Consider the following 27,178-nt stretch of genomic DNA (forward strand, 5'->3'; position numbering starts at 1 on the left):
TTTGCTCGGCTTCCAAAGCAAAGGCAGATTGGGCCAATTGGAAATTCATTTCTTCCATTTGCTAGCCATGATCGGCCCAAGCAACATGCATGACTAGGGACGGCAATTCAACCTAACCCCGACGGGGGCATGTTCAGGGAATTATTTCGGGGAATGGGGAGAAATTCCACATCTCCGCTGGGGATGGGGAGGGTATTCCCCGCCCCGACCCCAACCCCGATCCCCGTCTCGTCTCCGATTTTTCGTATATAATATATGTATATATATATGTATATATGTATATATGTATGTATACATATATATGTATATGTGTATGTACATATATATGTATATGTACATCTACATATATATGTACATACACATATACATATATATGTATACATACACATATACATATATATGTATACATACACATATACATATATATGTATACATACACATATACATATATATATATACATATACATATATATATACATATATATATATATATATATATATATATATATATATATATATATATATATATATATATATATATATATATATATATATATATATATATATATATATATATATATATATATATATATATATATATATATATATATATATATATATATATATATATATATATATATATATATATATATATATATATATATATATATATATATATATATATATATATATATATATATATATATATATATATATATATATATATATATATATATATATATATATATATATATATATATATATATATATATATATATATATATATATATATATATATATATATATATATATATATATATATATATATATATATATATATATATATATATATATATATATATATATATATATATATATATATATATATATATATATATATATATATATATATATATATATATATATATATATATATATATATATATATATATATATATATATATATATATATATATATATATATATATATATATATATATATATATATATATATATATATATATATATATATATATATATATATATATATATATATATATATATATATATATATATATATATATATATATATATATATATATATATATATATATATATATATATATATATATATATATATATATATATATATATATATATATATATATATATATATATATATATATATATATATATATATATATATATATATATATATATATATATATATATATATATATATATATATATATATATATATATATATATATATATATATATATATATATATATATATATATATATATATATATATATATATATATATATATATATATATATATATATATATATATATATATATATATATATATATATATATATATATATATATATATATATATATATATATATATATATATATATATATATATATATATATATATATATATATATATATATATATATATATATATATATATATATATATATATATATATATATATATATATATATATATATATATATATATATATATATATATATATATATATATATATATATATATATATATATATATATATATATATATATATATATATATATATATATATATATATATATATATATATATATATATATATATATATATATATATATATATATATATATATATATATATATATATATATATATATATATATATATATATATATATATATATATATATATATATATATATATATATATATATATATATATATATATATATATATATATATATATATATATATATATATATATATATATATATATATATATATATATATATATATATATATATATATATATATATATATATATATATATATATATATATATATATATATATATATATATATATATATATATATATATATATATATATATATATATATATATATATATATATATATATATATATATATATATATATATATATATATATATATATATATATATATATATATATATATATATATATATATATATATATATATATATATATATATATATATATATATATATATATATATATATATATATATATATATATATATATATATATATATATATATATATATATATATATATATATATATATATATATATATATATATATATATATATATATATATATATATATATATATATATATATATATATATATATATATATATATATATATATATATATATATATATATATATATATATATATATATATATATATATATATATATATATATATATATATATATATATATATATATATATATATATATATATATATATATATATATATATATATATATATATATATATATATATATATATATATATATATATATATATATATATATATATATATATATATATATATATATATATATATATATATATATATATATATATATATATATATATATATATATATATATATATATATATATATATATATATATATATATATATATATATATATATATATATATATATATATATATATATATATATATATATATATATATATATATATATATATATATATATATATATATATATATATATATATATATATATATATATATATATATATATATATATATATATATATATATATATATATATATATATATATATATATATATATATATATATATATATATATATATATATATATATATATATATATATATATATATATATATATATATATATATATATATATATATATATATATATATATATATATATATATATATATATATATATATATATATATATATATATATATATATATATATATATATATATATATATATATATATATATATATATATATATATATATATATATATATATATATATATATATATATATATATATATATATATATATATATATATATATATATATATATATATATATATATATATATATATATATATATATATATATATATATATATATATATATATATATATATATATATATATATATATATATATATATATATATATATATATATATATATATATATATATATATATATATATATATATATATATATATATATATATATATATATATATATATATATATATATATATATATATATATATATATATATATATATATATATATATATATATATATATATATATATATATATATATATATATATATATATATATATATATATATATATATATATATATATATATATATATATATATATATATATATATATATATATATATATATATATATATATATATATATATATATATATATATATATATATATATATATATATATATATATATATATATATATATATATATATATATATATATATATATATATATATATATATATATATATATATATATATATATATATATATATATATATATATATATATATATATATATATATATATATATATATATATATATATATATATATATATATATATATATATATATATATATATATATATATATATATATATATATATATATATATATATATATATATATATATATATATATATATATATATATATATATATATATATATATATATATATATATATATATATATATATATATATATATATATATATATATATATATATATATATATATATATATATATATATATATATATATATATATATATATATATATATATATATATATATATATATATATATATATATATATATATATATATATATATATATATATATATATATATATATATATATATATATATATATATATATATATATATATATATATATATATATATATATATATATATATATATATATATATATATATATATATATATACATATATATGTATACATACACATATACATATATATGTATACATACACATATACATATATATATATACATATACATATATATATACATATATATATACATATATATATACATATATATATATACATATATATACATATATATATGTATATATATATGTATATATGATCGCGTTCAGGTGAGAACCACCCGCCCATGAAAGAACTGAGAACGCTTCTCAGCGCGCCACGTGTCCCAAATGTAGTTGCACCTAACGTTATAACTAGGGGCACCTAACGTTGTAACTAGATGCACCTAGGTGCATAAATGTTAACAAGGTAAATTACTTGCACTTGTTATAACTAGGTGGTGCACCTAGGTTGCAACTGAATTGTACACAGATGCAACTGAATTGTACAATGAGCATTAATACTAAGTGCACCTAATGTTATAACTAGGTGCACCTAGGTTGCATCTAGGATGCATGAATGTTAACAAGGTAAATTACTTGCAGTTATAAGTGAAAATAGGTGTAGAAGTGCAAGTAAAATGTATTGTAGGTACAAGTAAACTGTACGCTGAGCTCAATACTAAGTGCACCTAATGTTAAAACTAGTTGCACCTAACGTTATAAGTGGGTGCACCTAGGTACATGAATGTTAACAAGTAATGTTGTAGTTTAGTGGTGGTGGATTGAAGGATAAAACGTGGAAGAAGTTCCCCAAGTGTCGTGTTCTCAAGAAAGACAAATTGGAGAAAAGAGTCACTAGAACTACGAAAAGACACTTGAATCATGAAAAGAAGGATGGCAAAAATGAATCTAAAGTAGAACAATTAAAGAGAACAAGAGGTTGGATGCCTTAATTAGCCTTTGCGAAAACGAGGTTTGGGTTCGATCACGGGAGCCCACGGTACCTTAGCTTCACCGAGTGGTGTCACACTCGAGCTCCCAAGTCCTCATTGGGTTAGGGCATTTCGTCAAACATGTGGTCTACCACTCCTCCTGGACCTCATCCTTCCGAATAGAGAGCAGGGATGTGGTTGAATCGGACTCGTGAGGATTCGCTATCGCGCAATCCACACTTTCCCTCAACTAGAACATCAAATCATAAAGAACATCAACCACACAAGACTAAGCCCTACTTCATCATTTCCTCAATCTTTTGGAAGAATTTCAACTAATCAATCACAAACTCTAATTTGGGGCAAACAAACCCCTCAATTAATCTACTCAAACATTACTCAAATCAAATGAAACAAACAAAAGATAGCAACAAGAAAATTGAATGGAAATAGTAATGCAATTAAGAAAAGCAAGAGTAGAAAAGAGATACCAATTTAATCCAACAAATCCTATTACATCTTCACTTCCATAGCATCAATCTAGCTAAATCTACCCTTGAATAAGAAATCTAACACCAGGGATTGTGGGGAAATTGTAACACCACTGATTTTTGGGCACCTTAAAATTATTTTACTAGTTGTTGTATCCTTAAATTGGTCCATTTTAAATTATTCTATCATATTATTTGGCTCAAATTATATTAAAATTATTTTATTACTCTTCTCAAGATTTTTCTAGTTTCCAAATAATTGTTTCCTAATTTTATTTTATTCCTTGGACTCCAAGTTTGACCGTATCATCCTAAACCCATATTATTCTTTAAGTCTTATGATTCCCTAATCTTAGTATACGTATAATATTGTCCCTAAACCTAATTTTCTATTTCCTAATCCTAGCTTAGGATTATACGTACAATATGTACATTCTTTTCCAACTTAATATTATGTAATTAAGTATATATCTACAGCTAGTACATGAGTTCCATAATTATTTATATATATATATATATATATATATATATATATATATATATATTTATTTATTTATTTATTTATTTATTTATATGCACGGCAGTGTATTTATATATTTATTTATTATTTATTTCATAGTTTACCTAATTATTTTTTCCCTCTATAAATATTCTCCATGAGTTAACCCTAGGTCCATCATATATTCCTCCTCTCCCATATTCTCTCTGAAATAAAACCCTAGCCTTCTCTTTGTTCATCATCAATTCAAGAATTAGAGGTTAAGGATCATCAAGTTTAGGTGGTTAATTTTGGACTTTCGAGGTAAGATTTATGTCTACTCAAAATTTGTTTACCCCACAATAAAAACTCATTTTTCTTCCTAAGTGTTTATGTGTAAAATTCTTTATGAAAATCCCTTGATAATTTAATTGTGTTTGGTGTTCGCAGAATTCGCATCACGTAGGTATATACATGTATAAATATGTTATTTATAATACAACATTAATAGTAATCTTTGTCTCTGGTTGTACATGCGAATATGTATGTTGTGTCTACATATAATAATGATTAAGTAAAAATTTTAATTGGTTTTGTAGTATATATATATTTAATGTACTGTGAGTATAATATAATATGATGTATATGACGCATGCTATATATTCTGTAATTGATAGGACGTGGGTAATTGCATTGTATGTTCTAAATTGTATAAATATGTTGTCTGTGCGAATTGAGTGCATAATTTGTATAAACCATATTGATAAGCAGGACATTAAGTACACAACGTGAATATGTGTGATAATGCTAGCTATATATATATTTGTGCTCTACTGTGTGTTGCGCATATGTTTATATATAATATTTAGTAAATTTTGTATTCTAGAAGTGCGTACATGTATCTCTTGTTGAAACTGTGTGCATGTAGCATTAGATGTAATATGAAAATATTCATACGTTCTTTATTCATGGAATTACCAGTACATGATATATGGTGTGATTAATTTGGTAGATGGTATGGGTGTATTTAGAGTAATATTATATTTAATTAATTTTGGACATGGAGGATTTATACTTGGATTTTTCTTGTGAGTTTGGTCTCTCACGATTGGTTATGAGGTGGTGGAAGTCCACAATTTGGTTATATTGATACATACCGGAGTGGGCCGGATAGTTAATCCCACGATTGATTATGGATATGGAGTCTACTTTACATACCGGTGTGGGCCGGATAGTTAATCCCACAGACTCTTTGAGTTCGTTCTACCCATTGGTGTAGGTCTCCCATTGGGGGTATGCATACTTAAGGAATTGACCTCGGGCCAACTGTGTGGGTCTCCGGTTGGTTTTTCTTTTGGTCACTGGGGCCGAAGTAATGGCTCTTGCCTGGTATTTCTCCTCTTTTTGGACAAAAGTAGTTAAAGATGGTTAAGTGTGAACATCCTATTGTGGTGGAGTAATATAAGTATTATATATTATATGTTGGTAGTAGTGTATTCAGTAGCATGTTCTTATGTGATTTTATATGATGGCTTATTTGCACACCTGACATATATCTAGCATGTTGAGCTTCATATCATGCATGAGAAAATTTAAAATAACAAAGATAAGTTTATAATGGGTTACATGATGTGCCATTTATGTGTCGTGTGTTTTAGGTGCTATGTGCAAAATGTTTTACGGGGTGGAGTAAGTCTTACAAGCTTTATGCTGAATTTGTTTCTTTGTGTTCTTTTTCCTTAACTCTTTTTGCAGGTGATGTTGCATAAGCACTGGGCATGTGAGCGAATCACCTAGAGATTTATTAATAATTTATTAGTTATTTATATTAGTTGGATTAATAGTTTCGATTAGACTCGATTATTAGTTGTTTTTGATTAGTACCTACCTTGGAATATTATTATTTTTAATGAATATTTTTTTGAACCTTATATCATGAGTTGTCTTTGGTTAGTTGTTTTAGCCTGTGCGTTTAGATATAAGTTGTATCTAAACGTGGCGGTAGCATCCCTATTTTCTATAGTTTTGGTTTTGGGCTTCCGCAATCATGAGATATTTTTAATTAAATAAATCCATTTTTAAACAAAAATTTAGTTATGAAAATGGGGGTGTTACAAATTGGTATCAGAGCCTAGGTTTTGAGATCTTAGGTATAGGATTTAAAAATTGGAATAATCGCGGTGAGGAAGTGTGATTTTGCTTCTGCATTTGCATTTTATGTGATTTTAGTAACTTGTTATAATATTTCAATCTTGGTGGATTATTAAATTTATATGATTTTCTGTGTGGTGGATTATATTTTCTAGATAAATGGTGGAGTTGTATATTTGGCTGAGCATGAAAGTTGGACCACTTTGAAATATAGAATTGTTATGGGTAATTTGATTATGAGTTATTTGGTTATTTATTTATTGATTGCTTTAGTAGAGGCTTGTTTAGTAGTGGTGGACTTGTTAAGATCTCTAGTGATTGTATTTTCGCTAGTGGCCTTTCCTTTAGATGCTAGATTAAGCATTTGAATTGAGTGCAATCCCTTAAGCGGTAACGCTGTTAATTGTGTTGTAGAAGAATCATCATGCCACCTCGAAGAGACATAGCTGCTAACACAAGTGGTAATGGTGGGGATGAGGCTAACACTCCCACTAATGCCCAATTAGCTCATGGACTTCAACAGCTGACACAGTTGACTCAGACTTTGGGTGCTACGCTACTTCAAAATGGCAATGGAAATGATGTGGCTAAAAAGGTTGCTAGTCGCAATCCTCCCTATTATGGCGGACAAGAAGATCCTCGTGTGCTTGAGGATTGGATAAGAGCTTTTGATAAGTTATTGGATACTATTGGTTGTCCTGTAGATCAGAAGGTGGAGGTTGTTGTGTACTACTTGCAACAAGAAGCTGATATTTGGTGGGCAAATAATGGGCAGGTTCTTCGTCAACAACTTGGCTTTGACTGGGAAGCCTTCAAGACCGCTATGAGGGATCGATTCTACCCTGAGCATGTTAAGGCCTCAATGTATGAGGAGTTCTTGCACTTGAAGCAAGGCAATTCATCTATGCAAGAGTATCATGCGAAATTCTTGGAACTTGCTCGTTTTGCATCTAAGTTGGTCCCTGATGAGGTTAGTAACGTAGAGAAATTCATTAGGGGGCTAACTTTTGGGATTCAAAAGGTGATTTGCGTCCTTGGATGTCAAACACTGAATGAGGCATACAAAAAAGCTGCTAACCTTTACCGTGTGGAGTTAATTCAAAGAGAAGCGAACATGAAGAGTAAGAAGAGAGTAGAAAGCAATGTGGAAGAAAACAAACAAGGGGATAAAAGGCCAAGGTTTAACAATCAAGGGTCAAACAAGGGGTTTCAAAACAATAAGGGCAATGGAGGCTATCATGGTGACAATAGGCAAGAAAATCAAGGGTGGAAACACAATGGAACTGAGAGGTATCATTACTGTAAGAGATGTGGGAATGGATACCCTGGGAAAGATTGCGAAGGAAATCTAGTGAAATGCTTCAAATGCCAAAAGATGGGACATCGATCTTATGAATGTTATTCACAGCAAAATGGGAACCAACAAGGCCAAAGATCTAATGGCAATGAAGGAAATCAAAGAGGACCTAGACCTAACAATAATGGGACTGGAAACCGAAATCATAATGGTGGAGGCAACAATGGAAATAAAAATTGGAACAATCAAGTAGTTGATAATGGAGGCCAAAACAACAATGATGGGAACAACAATCGAGGGAGGATCTTCATCATGAATAGAACTCAAGCTGAGGCCAGTGATGTGGTTCCTGGTACTTTAAATAGTGTCCCATACTTTCAAATTTAGTTGGCATCGGTGAAAACTTTGAATTTGTTTGCTTATTTATTTGTTTAGCTACTTGCTTATTCTCTTAGTGTTAATTGATAGATTGTTTTGGAGAATGGTGTGGCTTGGGTAAGGACTTGCATGAAAGTTACGGGGACGTAACTTTATTTCTTAGGAGGGGAGAGTGTAACACCGTTGTTTTCCTATATTTGACTAAGTGTTTTTCTATATCTTGATTGCCTTTTGTTCAATATGTCGTGGATTATGTTAAGTAATGTGTTGGTTGTGGTGTGCTTGTGGCTTTGCTATCATTTAGTGTGGTTGAGGTTGTTATTTGTGCTTCGAGGACGAAGCATCCTTTAAGGGGGGAAGGATGTAACACCACTGATTTTTGGGCACCTTAAAATTATTTTACTAGTTGTTGTATCCTTAAATTGGTCCATTTTAAATTATTCTATCATATTATTTGGCTCAAATTATATTAAAATTATTTTATTACTCTCCTCAAGATTTTTCTAGTTTCCAAATACTTGTTTCCTAATTTTATTTTATTCCTTGGACTCCAAGTTTGATCGTATCATCCTAAACCCATATTATTCTTTATGTCTTATGATTCCCTAATCCTAGTATACGTATAATATTGTCCCTAAACCTAATTTTCTATTTCCTAATCCTAGCTTAGGATTATACGTACAATATGTACATTCTTTTCCAACTTAATATTATGTAATTAAGTATATATCTACAGCTAGTACACGAGTTCCCTAATTATTTAAATATATATATATATATATATATATATATATATATATATATATTTATATGCACGGCAGTGTATTTATATATTTATTTATTATTTATTTCGTAGTTCATATATTCCTCCTCTCCCATATTCTCTCTGAAATAAAACCCTAGCCTTCTCTTTGTTCATCATCAATTCAAGAATTAGAGGTTAAGGATCATCAAGTTTAGGTGGTTAATTTTGGACTTTCGAGGTAAGATTTATGTCTACTCAAAATTTGTTTACCCCACAATAAAAACTCATTTTTCTTCCTAAGTGTTTATGTGTAAAATTCTTTATGAAAATCCCTTGATAATTTAATTGTGTTTGGTGTTCGCAGAATTCGCATCACGTAGGTATATACATGTATAAATATGTTATTTATAATACAACATTAATAGTAATCTTTGCCTCTGGTTGTATGTGCGAATATGTATGTTGTGTCTACATATAATAATGATTAAGTAAAAATTTTAATTGGTTTTGTAGTATATATATATTTAATGTACTGTGAGTATAATATAATATGATGTATATGACGCATGCTATATATTCTGTAATTGATAGGACGTGGGTAATTGCATTGTATGTTCTAAATTGTATAAATATGTTGTCTGTGCGAATTGAGTGCATAATTTGTATAAACCATATTGATAAGCAGGACATTAAGTACACAACGTGAATATGTGTGATAATGCTAGCTATATATATATTTGTGCTCTACTGTGTGTTGCGCATATGTTTATATATAATATTTAGTAAATTTTGTATTCTAGAAGTGCGTACATGTATCTCTTGTTGAAACTGTGTGCATGTAGCATTAGATGTAATATGAAAATATTCATAGGTTCTTTATTCATGGAATTACCAGTACATGATATATGGTGTGATTAATTTGGTAGATGGTATGGGTGTATTTAGAGTAATATTATATTTAATTAATTTTGGACATGGAGGATTTATACTTGGATTTTTCTTGTGAGTTTGGTCTCTCACGATTGGTTATGAGGTGGTGGAAGTCCACAATTTGGTTATATTGATACATACCGGAGTGGGCCGGATAGTTAATCCAACGATTGATTATGGATATGGAGTCTACTTTACATACCGGTGTGGGCCGGATAGTTAATCCCACAGACTCTTTGAGTTCGTTCTACCCATTGGTGTAGGTCTCCCATTGTGGGTATGCATACTTAAGGAATTGATCTCGGGCCAACTGTGTGGGTCTCCGGTTGGTTTTTCTTTTGGTCACTGGGGCCGAAGTAATGGCTCTTGCCTGGTATTTCTCCTCTTTTTGGACAAAAGTAGTTAAAGATGGTTAAGTGTGAACATCCTATTGTGGTGGAGTAGTATAAATATAATATATTATATGTTGGTAGTAGTGTATTCAGTAGCATGTTCTTATGTGATTTTATATGATGGCTTATTTGCACACCTGGCATATATCTAGCATGTTTAGCTTCATATCATGCATGAAAAAATTTAAAATAACAAAGATAAGTTTATAAGGGACATGATGTGTCATTTATGTGTCGTGTGTTTTAGGTGCTATGTGCAAAATGTTTTACGGGGTGGAGTAAGTCTTACAAGCTTTATGCTGAATTTGTTTCTTTGTGTTCTTTTTCCTTAACTCTTTTTGCAGGTGATGTTGCATAAGCACTGGGCATGTGAGCGAATCACCTAGAGATTTATTAATAATTTATTAGTTATTTATATTAGTTGGATTAATAGTTTCGATTAAAGTCGATTATTAGTTGTTTTTTATTAGTACCTACCTTGGGATATTATTATTTTTAATGAATATTTTTTTGAACCTTATATCATGAGTTGTCTTTGGTTAGTTGTTTTAGCCTGTGCGTTTAGATATAAGTTGTATCTAAACGTGGCGGTAGCATCCCTATTTTCTATAGTTTTGGTTTTGGCCTTCCGCAATCATGAGATATTTTTAATTAAATAAATCCATTTTTAAACAAAAATTTAGTTATGAAAATGGGGGTGTTACAGAAATTTCCCCTAAAGGGGAGAGAACATTCAAAATCAGATCTAAACTAAATTGGGGATCCCCTCAAAAATGCAGGGGAATGGTTTAAATAGTCTTCCAAAAGTTAAACTCTTGAAATCGCACTTAATGGTCTGGTCCATGCCAGCTCTACGCGTGGAGGCATGGCGTGGAACCCTACTGGAAATCTTCCACGCGTGGGGGAGACGTGGATCAACCCCGGCTAGTTTGCTTCTCCATTTGTTCCTTCTTTTCAGCCTCGGGTCTTGTTCTGTCCTGCGGGAATGACTTCGAAACATAATGTAAAGCCGAGTTTGCAGATTTGGTCACATCAGAGTCTTTTATGCATGAAATAATTACAAATTGGTGACAAAAACCGCGCATTAATTTCCTAAAACTAACCCTAAACTCGATTATTCTTGTCGCTTATCAAAAGTTTCCACACTTAATCCTTGCTTGTCCTCAAGCAATTACTGTATCTAAACTCTAATCACTTAAGTGCCAAGAATAGTTAAGTACTTTTATTAATTGATTGACCAAGTGATATGCGGGTGCTACTGAATGGAGAGGGTGAAATCCCCCATACTATCTACCAACAATGCTAAACACATGCCAATTAAATTTGAAGAATATGCTAAGGGAGCAAAAATCTCATAGAATAAATTTCACAATAAGAAAACCATTCTCACACCTTTCAAGCATGCAAACAATAAGGGATTCACCTTCCATTTTGTAACGGCCTTAAGCCAATCCCACTAGTGGGAATGATGTGTACATTCTAACCAAACATCCAACCTTACGCCAAAACCTATATGCGCAAAAATAAGTGAGGGTAAGGGCATGGACCGCTCACCGCCATGGCTTGGGCGGTACTCTTTCTTCTCAACCCCCTCGGATCTCGTTCTCGAGCTACCCGACTTCACATGGAGCTCCATGCTTTTTCGAAGGTCAGTGCAATGAGTGCCCGAATCCAAGCGGGGTGGCTCACCTCCTCTCAATTTTCTCATCTCCTAGGATCTCTCTGGGATATCCAACTTCACGTAGATCTCTACACTTTTTTGAAGAACAGTACAATGGTTGCCCCTTATCCTAGCGAGACGGCTAACCTCGGATCTTATCTCTAGGAGTGTCATTCTTAGCCTTTTTCATTTCACCATTTCAACCCCTCATGCCTTTTTCTAAGGGATTGGTGATTAAATGTTTTTTAGTACAAAAATCTAACATATAAAATATTTTTAGTGGTATCGTTGTAAATTAAATTTTCCTTCTTGTAGTTGATCTTTGGTGAAAGTCTCGTTATGCTTTTCTTTCTTTTGGTTGATCATTTGGTGAAAATATTGTTGCGTACGTAATACGTGAAAAATAGAAGAGAAAAGGAAAAACTAGAACGTGTAGATACACTGGAATTCTCATTCATTGCATAACAGAAGAGTTCATACAAAATATATATTCCAGAAAACAAGGAAAATAACTAACCACTAAGATAATGACCACACATTTGAAATAATTATAACACTCTCCCTTGGACATTATCTTCCTATAATCATGCCTCATTAAAAGCCTTGCTAGAAAAAACCCTATATGTGGGAAAAAGCATAGTCAAGGAAAAGAGTACACGATCTATGTATAATCATGTGCAATATTAGTTGCAACATTAAAAACCTTAGACTAAGAATATGGTGGAAAAAACATAACTAAGGGAAATATAGTACAACCAAATGCCTTTAGGCTTAATCTTTAGGATTATGATGGCCTTCTGGACCAATTGATCAATAGGATCTAGAGGTTGTTGCTCCCCCTAAAAGTAACAATCTTCCAAGCCTACGCATCCCAATTTTGTGAACATATTTTTCAAAGGTGGATGTAGGTAGGGACTTGGTGAACAGATCTGTCAGATTGTCACTTGAGCAAACCTTTTGAACAAGAATTTTGCCACTCTTCTGGAGTTCATGTAGATAAAAGAACTTAGGTGCAATGTGTTTTGTAAGGTTTCCCTTAACGTACCCATTACTCATCTGCATAACACATGTTGCATTGTCCTCATACAGGATAGTGGGAATACCATCTTTGCTTTCTATACCGCATGAGCTATTGATATGATGTATGAGAGACCTCAGGCATACACACTCTCATGAAGCCTCATATGGAGGAATAATTTATGAGTTATTAGATGAGGTAGAAACTAAAGTCTGATTAACAAATCTCTATGAAATAGTTGTGCCTCCACAAAGTAAAACATAACCAGTCTGAGATTTGGCACTATGGGGATCAGGCATGTAGCCAACATCTAAATAACCCACCAATGTAATATCCATGTTTTTCTCAAAATAGAGGCCAAGATCTTTTGTACCTTAGAGATATCTGAGGATATGTTTTACTCCATTCTAATGTCTTCTAGTTGGAGATGCACTAAATATAGCTAATAAATTCATTGAAAATGACATATTAGGCTTAGTGCTATTAGCAAGATAGAGTAGAGCCCCAATAGCACTTAGGTAAGGAACTTCAAGTCCTCCTAGCATATCCTCACTATCCTCCCACCATTAGAGTGCTGAGTGGATGAGATTTATCCAAATAAAATCTCTTTAATAATTTGTTTATGTAGTTGGACTGGTGTACAAAAATTCTTTCAGGGAAATGCTTGATCTACAAGAAGCAAAATTTAGTTTTTCCCAAGTCTTTCATTTTAAATTTCATTTTTAAACGTGAGCAGGATTCCATAAGATCATTTTGTGTCTCAACAATATTTATGTCATCGACATAAATAGATATAATGTAGAAACCATATAATGATTTCTTAATAAAGATGCATGGCTAAATCTCATCATTTGCACATCCTTCCTTTTGGAGTAATTCACTTAGACGGTTATACCACATTCTACCCGATTGCTTCAAACCATATAATGACCTCTATAGGTTGATGCTATACATGTTCCGATCATTCATCTCCCTCATCTTGGGGTTTTGAATACCTTCGGGTACTTTCGACGTCTATCAACTGCATATCCAAATTTAATTTTACTGCTAGTGATATCAAATAATGGAACGAAGTGTAATCAATAAAAGGATAATATGTTTGCTTAAAATCAACTCAAGGTCTCTGCGTAAACCCTTGAGTTACTATTCTCGCATTATATCTAACCACCTCATTGTGTTCGTTATTTTCCGTACGAACACCCATTTGGATCCTACTAGGATCATACCTCTCAGGGTAAGTACGGTGGGACCAAACACTTTCCTTTTATTAAGTGAGTTAAGCTCTGCCTCAAGTGTCTCTTTCCATTTTAACCAGTCAAAGCGCTTCCGGCACTCTGTTATTGATTTTGGTTCCGAATCCAAATTATCACGTGAAACTTTAAGGCAATTGCATAGGCAAATGCATCGTCGACGACTGTTAAATCTCTATTATAAGATTTTCCTTTATCAACAAAGTATATGGCAATTTTTATATTAATATCTACCAAATCATTGTCATTTCCCACAGTATTGTGATATGGATATTCCGGATCTCCAGTGTTAATATTATATAGAGAATGTGCAATTTCACTAGGTTCTCCATCTTTAAAACAATTCAAAATTTTTTGGAGTGACTGAGAACTTTTACTAATCCTAGTTTTCCGCGGATTTATATCTTTTGCATCTACTAGTCTCCCACGCTTCTGGCGATGGTGGGGTGTCAGTATGTATACTCGGTTCCTTGGGGACTTCTACTCTTGTTAGAGCATTCTCAACAGGAGTATGGGACGTAGTCATTCTTCTTAAATCAATAAAAGCATCTGACAGGTTATTTGCTAAATCAAATTAATTATCTTCTGAACTTCCAGCTCACTCTGACTAGTACAAGGGTCTAGGTATTGAAGATCATTTTCATCCCATGGAATTTCTCGATATTTCATTAAAGGTGGGCTCTTATCTCCTCCTAATACTAGGAAATGATCTTCAGTGAGGTATGCAGTCTGCATACCTCACAGTAAATTAATCCCCTGTCCTGGTCTTTAGGTATTTAATGATGGAGGGAGACTCATGACCAACATACTTTCGTGTGGTTCATAGAGGTACGATGTATGGGTTGGATAGGGACATAAAATGCAAAACCAAATACACGCCCATAGGAAATATCTGGTTCTGTTCCTTGTACTAGTTGTACGGGGAATAATCATAATATGTAGTTGGCCAGAGTTGTATTAAATCTGGAGCTTGTAATATTACATGTCCCAACAAGTAGTTGGTAAACTAGACTTTCAAAGCAATGGTCTAGCAATAAATTTAATGCACTTAATCAATGATTCCACTAGACCACTCTGATTGTGGACATAAGGTACTGGATGCTCCACTTTAATACCCACCCCCATACAATAATCATCAAATATTTTCGATGTAAATTCTCCCTCCATTCTAACATATTTAATTGGAGAATCAAGAAATTAGGCATTCAATTCAATAATTTTCGCAACAAATTTAGCGAATGCTTTATTTCTTGTAGATAGTAGACTAACGTGAGTCCACCGAGTGGAAGCATCAATAAGGATCATATATATCCGAATGGTCCATATGATGGATGGATTGGTCGACAAATGTCACTCTATAATCTTTGAAGAAAAACATGCGATTCATGTCCAACTTTAGTACGTGATTGGCGAGCAATTAATTTCTCTTTCGCACACGCAACACACGCATATTGTTGTTGAGAAAAAATATGGGAGCTGAGCTAGAAAAATTATGTCCATCTGAGTTAGAAAAATCCGGCCCATCATATGAGGCCTAGTGATGGACCATTTTAATTATGTCCTCACAAGTGCAAGAATCAGTTGTAATATAGTGTGCAAAGAAATGGTCGAGCTCACAAGGAATTGTAAGAATGCAATTTAATAACTTAAAAGAGTGGAAAAAGAGAATTCAAAATAAAGTTTCAAATGCAGTAAATTAAACCAAATGAAGACAAATTAGGAAAATAAAATAAACAAAATCAATGAGATTAAGACAGCGGATAACCAAAGATGAAAGGACTAGGAACATGAATCAATTAGCACTACTAATTTTGCATTTTAGGTCTAATATTTCCAAACAATTAAGGGTTCGTTCTAACTACTATATGACTACTATGTATGACATCCAGAGTAAATAATGTATTATAACTGTTCATATGCTAAAGATATTTATTTAAACAGTTAGCACCCATTAAGCTTATAAGAACTACGGAATACCCGGGTTGTGAACCAAAATAAACAATTAAATAAGACAATCAAATTGTTTACCTTGTTATCTTACAGAGCATTAAATTACTAAAAATGATGTTTACTTAATAAATCCCTCAAACAAACTAATAAAAGCTAAATTGACCAGATTCAACTTAATTAATCTCAGTACAAGACCATAGGATAAAACATAATTGGATTGATAAAATTGAAACATAATTCACTACAAAATATTCATAGTAAACCACTCGTGTTCCTGGGCAATTGAACTAGCAGTGCATCAAAGGAATCGGCAATCGTCAGTTCACGCAACATCACATCTCAAATCACAAGGTAAGTTGAAAACAGTAAAGAATTAAAAGAAAGGGAAATAAAGGTTGTCGTAAAGAGTTATGTTGCTGCTGAAATTAAAGAACTAATATGCCAAATTAAAGCTTGACCAAATATGGACCGGAGGTAAATTCTGTCTCCGCCAATCGAAAGTTGCTGCCGAGAACAGAAATTCCGCTGTCGAAGATAGTTCGATAGAGAGAATAGACTACTGTGAATCTGAAATTGCCAAACCACCGCTGAAATTAAAGCTGCCGCCGGCGGAGCTCTACCGTCATGGATTCTGCATCGCCGAATCGCCAAAAATGATGATCTGCTACCAACCAAGATCTGCCGCAGACCGGAACCAATTTTACACCACCCACCGGAAATCTCCAGCTTTTGGTGAAGAGATGATGTCGATATCTCTTCGATTTTCCCCTCCATATATAATGCTCCAGCTCTAACCGCGCATCATATTTCAGCCCACAATTCACTGCCCTAGAACAAACAGATGCCATGGAGAATTCTTCTGCAAATCTCCTTTTTCATTCCTTCGTTATTGACTTGCAGAAAGAGAAAAATAATTTTATTAAATGGCTCAAGAAATTAAAGGTTTGGCAGAATTCTATAACAAAACTACTTTAATAATTAAAAAAAGACCCTAATGTTCAACGATATTAACAAAACTACTAATAGCAATAATAAATAAAAATAGATATAAAATTAAGAGTTTATTATTAAAATGGTTCATCGACTACTGCAAAATTTCAATTTGGTACTCGACAATTTTTCTTGCCCAATTAAGTCCTCGACTTTGCAAAATTTAACCAGTTTGATCCTCCATTTATTTTACCGTTTGATATCCTTTAAATCGGGACCAATTGGTAATTTCATTATAGTCAATGGACCATTTCAGTCAAAAAATAATTGTCGAAATGGTCCCTTTACTATAGCAAAATTATCAATTTGGTCCCGATTTAACGGTTGTTTAACACCAAAATAAACAGAAGACCAAATTGGTTAAACTTTTTAAAGTCGAGGACTTAATTGGGCAAAAAAAGTTGTCGATAACCAAATTGATAATTTCACAATAGTCAAGGGACAATTTTGGTAATAAACTCTAAAATTAACTAACTACTGCAAATTAACTATGACGTAACCGGTCATGCCATAATTGAAAGGGATGTGGATTTTTAAATGTCATAGTTAATGCATGGCACCCATTACTAGGCTTTATGTAACTATGATATAACCCAAAGGATAGAGAAGAAAACTCTTTAATCTCTTATTTTTGCCAAGCAACAAACTGCTTTATGATGAGATACTCTATTTTATCTAAAGTTTTGGTTTCGATATGGAAACCATTTGACCTAATGTCTTTAAAACTAAGCAAAGTATGCTTAGATTGAGGGTATAAAAGAGCATCTTCAATTATTAATTATGTACCCTTCGGAAAGATCAATGAGGCTCTACTAGAGCGCAAATTATATCATGGACCGTGGTCCACAAAGCATTGTGGACCAAGGGCTGAAACGACGTCGTTTTGTTATTTCATAATCGTTAGATGTAGACGGCGCTGTTAACTATCACCGGCGGCAATTTTTCTTCTTTCAGCTTTCGTTGTTTCCTTTTTTCAGTTCGATCTAATTTTTCTTGTTTGCAAAGGGAGCAGAGGAGATTACATTTGTTCATCGCGATTTGAGTTCATTATGTCGCGAATTATGGGAGAGATGTTAGGTAGAAGTAATCTTATTGATGATATTGATTTGAATGCGTTGATTGTTGAAGATTACAGTTCATCAACTCCTGGTATGTATCTTCGTTTGATTGTATAATTAGCTTTCGTTTGTTTACTCGTTTGTTTGTGTAATATTTGTAGGTTATATTTGATGCTATATATTTTCAAATATTTATGCATTGCAGTTGAATGTAATCTCCCTAATGGTGTTGAATCGGATTCACTAGTTGTATGTAATGCTAGTTCTTCCTGTTTTGATGGTGATCACGATGACATTCGAGGTTTTAATCCCTACTGGTGTTGAATTATGCATTTGTGTTCGAATCATCATAGTTAGTATGAATTTGTTTCTGAAGTAGTTTTTGTTATTGGAAACAATTCACTTACTTTTGAAAACCACTACAGTTTCTTTTGCAATACACTGCAGTTTCTTTTGAAATACACTACAGTTTCTTTTTCATTTCTCTGTATTTTCTTTTGAAATACACTATAGTTTCTTTTGAAATACACTACAGTTTCTTTTGAAATACACTACAGTTTCTTTTGAAATACACTACAGTTTCTTTTAAATTATATTACAGTTTCTTATTATTTGGTCAGATGGCTGTAATCCATCTGCTGGAGGTGGTGGTACTTCTACAGATGCCAATGAGGATGATTCATCTATTCCAGGTTCTTATGTTTAGTTGTTTGTTCATTGAGTTTGAACAGAGTAGTTATATTTTTTGTTTAGGATCATCATACTTTTTCATTTCTCTGTATTTTCTTTTGAAATACACTACAGTTTCTTTTGAAATACATTACAGTTTCTTTTGAAATACACTACAGTTTCCTTTTTTTTTTTGTTTAGGAACATTGTAGTATCTGGTCAATATGTCTATAGTGTCAATTGATTTCCCCAATTAGTATGAACTGTTAGTGTATACTTATTGAAAGTTCATTTTTAATAACTCACAGCTAATCAAGAATTGGTGGGACATTCTGTTTATTCTCTTGAAGAAGCATTTGATATGTATAATGATCTTGCATCTCGGATGGGATTTAGTGTTAGGAAGGGTAAACAGTACTACTTCCCTGGAACTCGGAATGTGAAGTCGAAAAAGTTCCATTGTTATAAGGCTGGGTTGAAAGCAAAACAAGCGAGTGCTAATAAGTGTTATACAAAGATAGATACTCGGACTGGATGTGATGCAATGTGTCAATTTGACTTAGATTCAAGTGGGAAGTGGGTAGTTACAAAACATGTAAAGGAGCACAACCATGAGTTGTGTCCGGCATCTGCAAGCTATATGCTTAGGTCGCATACGAACGTTTCTGTTGATCAGTTGACATACCTTAAAGATATGAAGAGGAGTGGAGTCCCATTATCTGATGGTATTCGGTTTTTAAAACATCAGTCTGGAGGTTCACCATTTGTTGGATTTACTGCCAGGGATGCTTATAACACAATGTTGTTAGATTCGGCGAAGCATTTAGATGGGACTGACTCTAACACTTTGATTGAGATTTTTCGGAAGAGACAATTGAATGAGTCTGGTTTCTTTTTTGATTTCGAAGTTGATGATGATGCTAGGTTGTGTAGTTTTTTTTGGAGGGATGTGCAAATGAAGTCGGATTATTTGTTGTTTGGTGATTTGGTGGTACATGATACAACATACCGTACCAATAGGTATGATATGATTTGTGGTCCATTCGTAGGTATGAACCACCATTGTATGAATGTGATGTTTGGTTGTGGCTTTTTATTGAATGAGAGGACAGAATCTTTTGTTTGGCTGTTCAAAACGTTTCTACAGTCAATGGATGGTAGGCAGCCACAAACAATAATGACTGATCAGTGTTCTGCCATGGCTGCTGCAATCATGCAAGTATTTCCAAATTCAAAACATAGGCTATGTATTTGGCACATTGGGGAGAATTCAAAGAAGCACATCAAAGGATTGAGAATGCAAAAGGGTTTCATAGAGTTATTTAATTTTCTGTTAAAGTATAGTGACACAGAAGCTGAATTTGAATTTTACTGGAACAGGTATTTTTTGCAACTTTCATCCTCAGATTTTGCTTTGTTTTTATAATGATAATGCTGGTTTGATTAAATGATAATATGGTTTTGATCAAATGATAGTATGCAGTTTTTACTATATTTGTTTTCTACTGTAGTTGGAATGATTTTGTTTTATTTATAGAAGGACAATGCAGGCTTGAGTGAATGAAACTGCTGTTTTGATGAAAGGATACTGTGTCAGTGTTTGTGTTTTTATGTCCCCCCCCCCCCATACATTGTATGAGTTGGCTTTGTTTATGAAATGATAGTACTGTTAAGAGAGAATGATATTTGGGGGTTGACAAAATGATAGCATGTCAATGTTTATTTATTTATTTATATATTTAGTTTCGAATTTTCAGTTTGTTTTTGTTTATTACTTGTAGATCCTATTTTGCATACCCCACACCCTCTCTATTTACAATGAAATTTTTGTTTTGTCTTTTTTGATCCTACAATTTATCTCTTATGTTATATTTTTTCAGGATGGTGACTGAGTATAATATTGATAAGAATGTTTGGTTAGATAGATTATATAATATTAGGGAGAAGTGGTGTCCTGCTTTTAGCAAACAGTATTTCTCTGGTGGTATTTTATCCTCGCAAAGGAGTGAGTCTACTAATCATTCAATTTCTAGAAGACTTTCAAAAACAGCTGGATTGTGTGATTTTTATAATTCATTCGTTAGTGTGATTTCTGAGTGGAGGAGCAGGGAGAGTGGTGAAGATGTTCGCTGTTCTCAAGGTTTGCCATCAATGGCTATGAATTACGTGAAGTTACTTTCACATGCTAGAGAAGTTTACACTATTGAGATATACTTTTTATTTGAAGAACAGTTCTTGAAAGGTTCTTCATGCCATCAAGATTTGGTGGGGGTCAGTGGTGAGGTAATGAAATATCATGTTTGGCGTCCTGATGTTGATTTGATTCGTCATGAGGTTTGTTTTAGTTTTAAGGACTTGGATATATCATGTAGTTGCAGGTTGTTTTCAGAGATGGGTATTTTGTGCTCTCATTCTCTTCGCATTTTAAATATTCACTGTGTTGCAACAATCCCTGATAAGTATATTCTTAAAAGATGGACTAAAAGGGTTGTTGAAGACAGGACAGTAGAGAATGTTTGTGGTGTTGCTTCAGGTGGTTGGGTTATACAAATTGGTAGAAAGTTTCAGCGGTTGGTTTTATCTAGTCAAGGCAATTCTAAAGCTCGGGAAGCATGTGAAGATGCCTTTCAAAATGCCAAGATGAAGATTGAAGCTGAAATTGGTCCTATTTTCTTTGAAGATGGTGAACAAACCACAGATGGTGTTATACAAAATCCATCACGTAGTAGGCCAAAAGGTGAACGCAACAAACGTTTGATTAGCACAATAGAAAAGAAGTACAAATATGCAAGAGGACAAAAGAATTATTCAAAGTATGTCGAGTTGAATACAAAGGCTGCTGTGCAATCATCTGTGCGAGAGTCTGTTTCTAGTATGGTGGGCAGTGGATATTTGGTCCATCCGTCTGGTGGTAGTAGCTCAAAGTTGGTTCATTTTAATCCAAATGAAAGTACTTAAAAAGAATATAGTTTCTTTTTGAAAATACATCACTTTCCTTTACAAAACACTACAGTTACTTTTGAAAAACACTACAGTTTCTTTGTCATTTAGCTGGAGTTTGAAATGGAATTGCAGTGGAATATTTGTTAGTTCTAGTTGATAAACCCTTCAGTTTCAGTTCATGAACCCTACATTATCATTTCAGTTACTCTATAGTTTCATTTAAGATTTTTAGGAATTATGGAGAAACAATATACTTAAAAAGAATATAGTTTCTTTTTGAAAATACTGCACTTTCCTTTACATAACACTGTAGTTTCTTTTAAATTACATTACAGTTTCTTATTGCAAACACTATAGTTCCACTTTGTCAGATTCATTTTATGAACAATGTAGGATCTTTCCCAAAGCAATACAGTATCTTTTGAATTACTCTATATTTTCATTTAATAATTTTTCGGGCATAACAGGACATCATCTAAACTGTTATATTTTTACAAACATACAGTTTCTCTTTGACAAACCAACAGTTTCATTTAGACAAACCACTAGTTTCTTTTAGTCAGGCCTTTAGTTTCATTCTGAAAATACAACAGAATATTTTTTACGATTCATGTGTTTTCATACAGCTAGTTCGATTTTATAAACCATGTGATTTCATCGTTTTGAAAGATCAGTATCATTTCAAGTAGTATACAGTTTTTTGAATGATACACGTGATTTCTTTTTCACATTTGACAGTATCCGTTGGTAAACACTACACTTTCCTTTCACGGACACTATAGTTACTTTTTCCAATAAAGTGTTCTTCCGCATTCCTTATGACATTTGCTTTGTGAACATTCACGGGCATCATGATGATCCTTGATGTGTACAATGCTCGTAGTGATGCCAAATATGGGTCCTGCATTAGTGTTAATTGTTTGTTATTTAAATTTTTATAATTGAATGAGCAGTACAAATGATTAAAGTTTGATGTAAACTTACATTTGGGTTTTTCGGAGTAAAACCACATTTCCATTGTGGATTGCCCATGTAGGTCTCCATGTGGCGCATGCAATACAATCCACAATCAGTCCTGTTATCAGCTGTTCTCCAATTCATTTTTACCAGCTCCACGGGCAGTTTTGTTATCCTCTCAGCTAGACTGGTATGTCCTCTTTTCATCAAATACTCCGAAAATGCAGTGCTCTGCAAAAGTAGTTAGATATGCATCATATATTCATAATTAGAGTGTCTGATTGAATTATTTTGAATATATATCAGTTTCCTTTATCATACACTACAGTTTCTTTTCAAATACATTATAGTTTCTTTTTACATATACTATAGTATCAGTTGATGAATAATATATGTTCTTTTTACACAGTTTTCATAATGAACTACATATAAGACTATATGACACTTTATCAAATTAAAATAAAGTATTTTTTTGAATGAAATAGGTAATTAGAATACTTACCAGTGCTTTTGGACTGTCAGCATACTTTTGTTGAATTCTCATTCCTTTTGGAAGGGGCCTGTTGTCAATGATTTCAAGCATTGACGTTGTGAAATTGTAGCACATTATGTAGAAGTGATGATGCCGGAATATGCCAAAGAAAATCTGTTAACAATTAATAAAATGTTAGTAGTTTGTTTAATTCTAAGTACAATATTTTTTTTGCATAGGGCATTATTTACCAGTTGAGCATCACTTATGTCCAACTTCCCGACATTGTTTATTTCAGTGTCTAAGCACTGCTCAAAGTCTGTCTGGTAGGAGCTTTGTTCTGTATTTTCATCCCTTTCCCAATTTGTGGGGCTGTCTAGTTGGAGCTGTAGAAATTTATTTTATGTTATAGGATGTTAATTAAAAAAATCAGGCATAATGTAAAAAAAGTGTTGTTTGCTTACAAAAGCCTGGGTTGAGAAGAATATTCGCTTGGGCTTATCTAGGCGTCTGTTGAGATCCAGCTGATTTAGTCGTAGACACCAAACATCTACAATAATACTTTCTAGCTCTCCGGCTCTCATAGACTGGAATGTTTCTCTATTCAAGTAATATCCAGCATACTCAAACAGTTGTTCACTGCAAAAAGAGCATGTATAGATATTTAAGTTAGCTAGGCAAAAATATGGAGATAATAATATAAGAATTGTGTCTTTCATACGTCAAAGGTCGTTCTTCTGTTGGGTCAAGGAAGGCATAATCAGATATCAGCTTTTCTTTTGGTCCGACTTTCTTCAATATTTCATCGTTCTTTGTCCAAAAAGGTGATCTCAGATTCATTGGTAGATTTTTAAATCTTCGGGTCCTTTCAGCCACTACTTGCTCAGAGTGGTCATCATCATCAGGTTCAGCAATCAAACTGCAGTTTAATTGTTCAAATATATAATCTGTGAGTCATGCTGGTCAGTTTCAGTTTATATACACTATAGTTTCTTTTCACAAACACTTCAGTATCTGTTTATTACAACTATATTTCCTATCAGATCTCACACAACATAGAGTAGGCATGCTGTTCAGTTTCAGTTGATACACACTGCAGTTTCTTTTCACAAACACTTCAGTATCAGTTTATTAAAAATATAGTTCCTATGAGGTCTCATACAACATAGAGTAGGCATGCTAGTCAATTTCAGTTTATATACACTGTAGTTTCTTTTCACAAACACTTCACTTTCTGTTTACTACAACTATAGTTCCTATCAGATCTCATACAACATAGAGTAGGCATGCTGTTCAGTTTCAGTTGATACACACTGCAGTTTCTTTTCACAAACACTTCAGTATCAGTTTATTAAAAATATAGTTCCTATTAGGTCTCATACAACATAGAGTAGGCATGCTGGTCAGTTTCAGTTTATATACACTGTAGTTTCTTTTCACAAACACTTCACTATCTGTTTATTACAACTATAGTTCCTATCAGATCTCATACAACATAGAGTAGGCATGCTGTTCAGTTTCAGTTGATACACACTGCAGTTTCTTTTCACAAACACTTCAGTATCAGTTTATTAAAAATATAGTTCCTATTAGGTCTCATACAACATAGAGTAGGCATGCTAGTCAGTTTCAGTTTATATACACTGTAGTTTCTTTTCACAAACACTTCACTTTCTGTTTACTACAACTATAGTTCCTATCAGATCTCATACAACATAGAGTAGGCATGCTGGTCAGTTTCAGTTAACATACAATGCAGTTACTTTTCATAATGACCTCACTATCATTTCTATTCAATTATATGTTCAATTGTCAACATAGAATAAATATGTTAGACATGCTGTTTAGTTACATTTTATAGACACTTCACTGTCTTTTCATTAAGACTACACTATCCTTTAAGTTAGACTATAATTTCATTTTGATATCATGCAAAATAGTATGTGTTAAAATTAGTGTATATATAAAAGGGTTGAGCATACCTATCAAAGAGTTCTTTCATTGTGTTGTCTGCTGGGGTTGTGTCCAACTGTTGTTCATCAGAAATGGTATTCTCACTATCTTCTTCAAGATCTCTTGCGATATTTCGTAGTTCATTAGAATCAATCTTATTTTGGGGTTGTTCCACTGCAGCAGGTTGAGGAGAGGGCACTCCAAGGTCAAAAGATGGTGTTTGAATGTGTTGTTGTGACTGTGAAGTTGTAGGCTATGCTGGCTGAGCTGGGTAATTTTTCCTTGTCTGTAAGAATGCTTGCTCAAGAGCACTGACTGCATCAAGAAAGCTCGGTTGATTGAAGATGTCATCATCATCTAGCAGACCTTGTTGTTGGGGAGGTTGAGAACAGGACACACCGTTGATCATTTCAGCAATATTTTCAAATGTTCTCTTGATTATTCCACCTCCAGTCCTGGTGTTGCCAATCTCAGCCATTACCTCAGCAAATTCAACCACTGTGTCAGCCATCTTCCTCAAGACAGAAGTGACCTTCTTTAAAGACTCATCAGACAATTCAGCTTGGACATTCTCATCAATCTTCTCATGTACACGTTCTTCTTTCCGTTCAAATCGTGGGATTACCTTTCCCCTTCCAAATTGTCCAGATAATACTTCTGACTTTATTCTTTCCTTT

The 27,178-nt window shown here is 30.4% G+C and overlaps 1 protein-coding gene across 1 annotated transcript; it reads right to left on the minus strand.

The window, feature by feature from the left end:
* Positions 1-24,477: 24,477 nt before the first annotated feature.
* LOC116012887 lies at positions 24,478-26,746 on the minus strand. Its single transcript, XM_031252559.1, has 6 exons — positions 26,531-26,746; positions 25,270-25,467; positions 25,013-25,187; positions 24,800-24,934; positions 24,579-24,722; positions 24,478-24,498 (listed from the first exon to the last, which is right to left on the minus strand). The coding sequence occupies exons 1-6, from the start codon at positions 26,548-26,550 to the stop codon at positions 24,478-24,480; spliced, it is 693 nt and encodes a 230-aa protein (XP_031108419.1). The 5' UTR covers positions 26,551-26,746.
* Between the last annotated feature and the right edge of the window lie 432 nt (positions 26,747-27,178).

The sequence above is a fragment of the Ipomoea triloba genome, chromosome 3 (genome assembly GCF_003576645.1).
Source record: "Ipomoea triloba cultivar NCNSP0323 chromosome 3, ASM357664v1".
Classification (NCBI taxonomy): Eukaryota; Viridiplantae; Streptophyta; class Magnoliopsida; order Solanales; family Convolvulaceae; genus Ipomoea; species Ipomoea triloba.

What these genes read in the sequence shown, in the direction of transcription:
- LOC116012887 (XM_031252559.1), bottom strand. Translation starts at nt 26,550, where the DNA reads ATGAAAGAACTCTTTGATAG. An exon ending in ATGAAAGAACTCTTTGATAG is followed by an intron (nt 25,468 to 26,530) that starts GTATGCTCAACC and finishes ATTAAACTGCAG; the next exon opens with TTTGATTGCTGAACCTGATG. An exon ending in CTGACAGTCCAAAAGCACTG is followed by an intron (nt 24,499 to 24,578) that starts GTAAGTATTCTA and finishes TCTTATATGTAG; the next exon opens with TTCATTATGAAAACTGTGTA.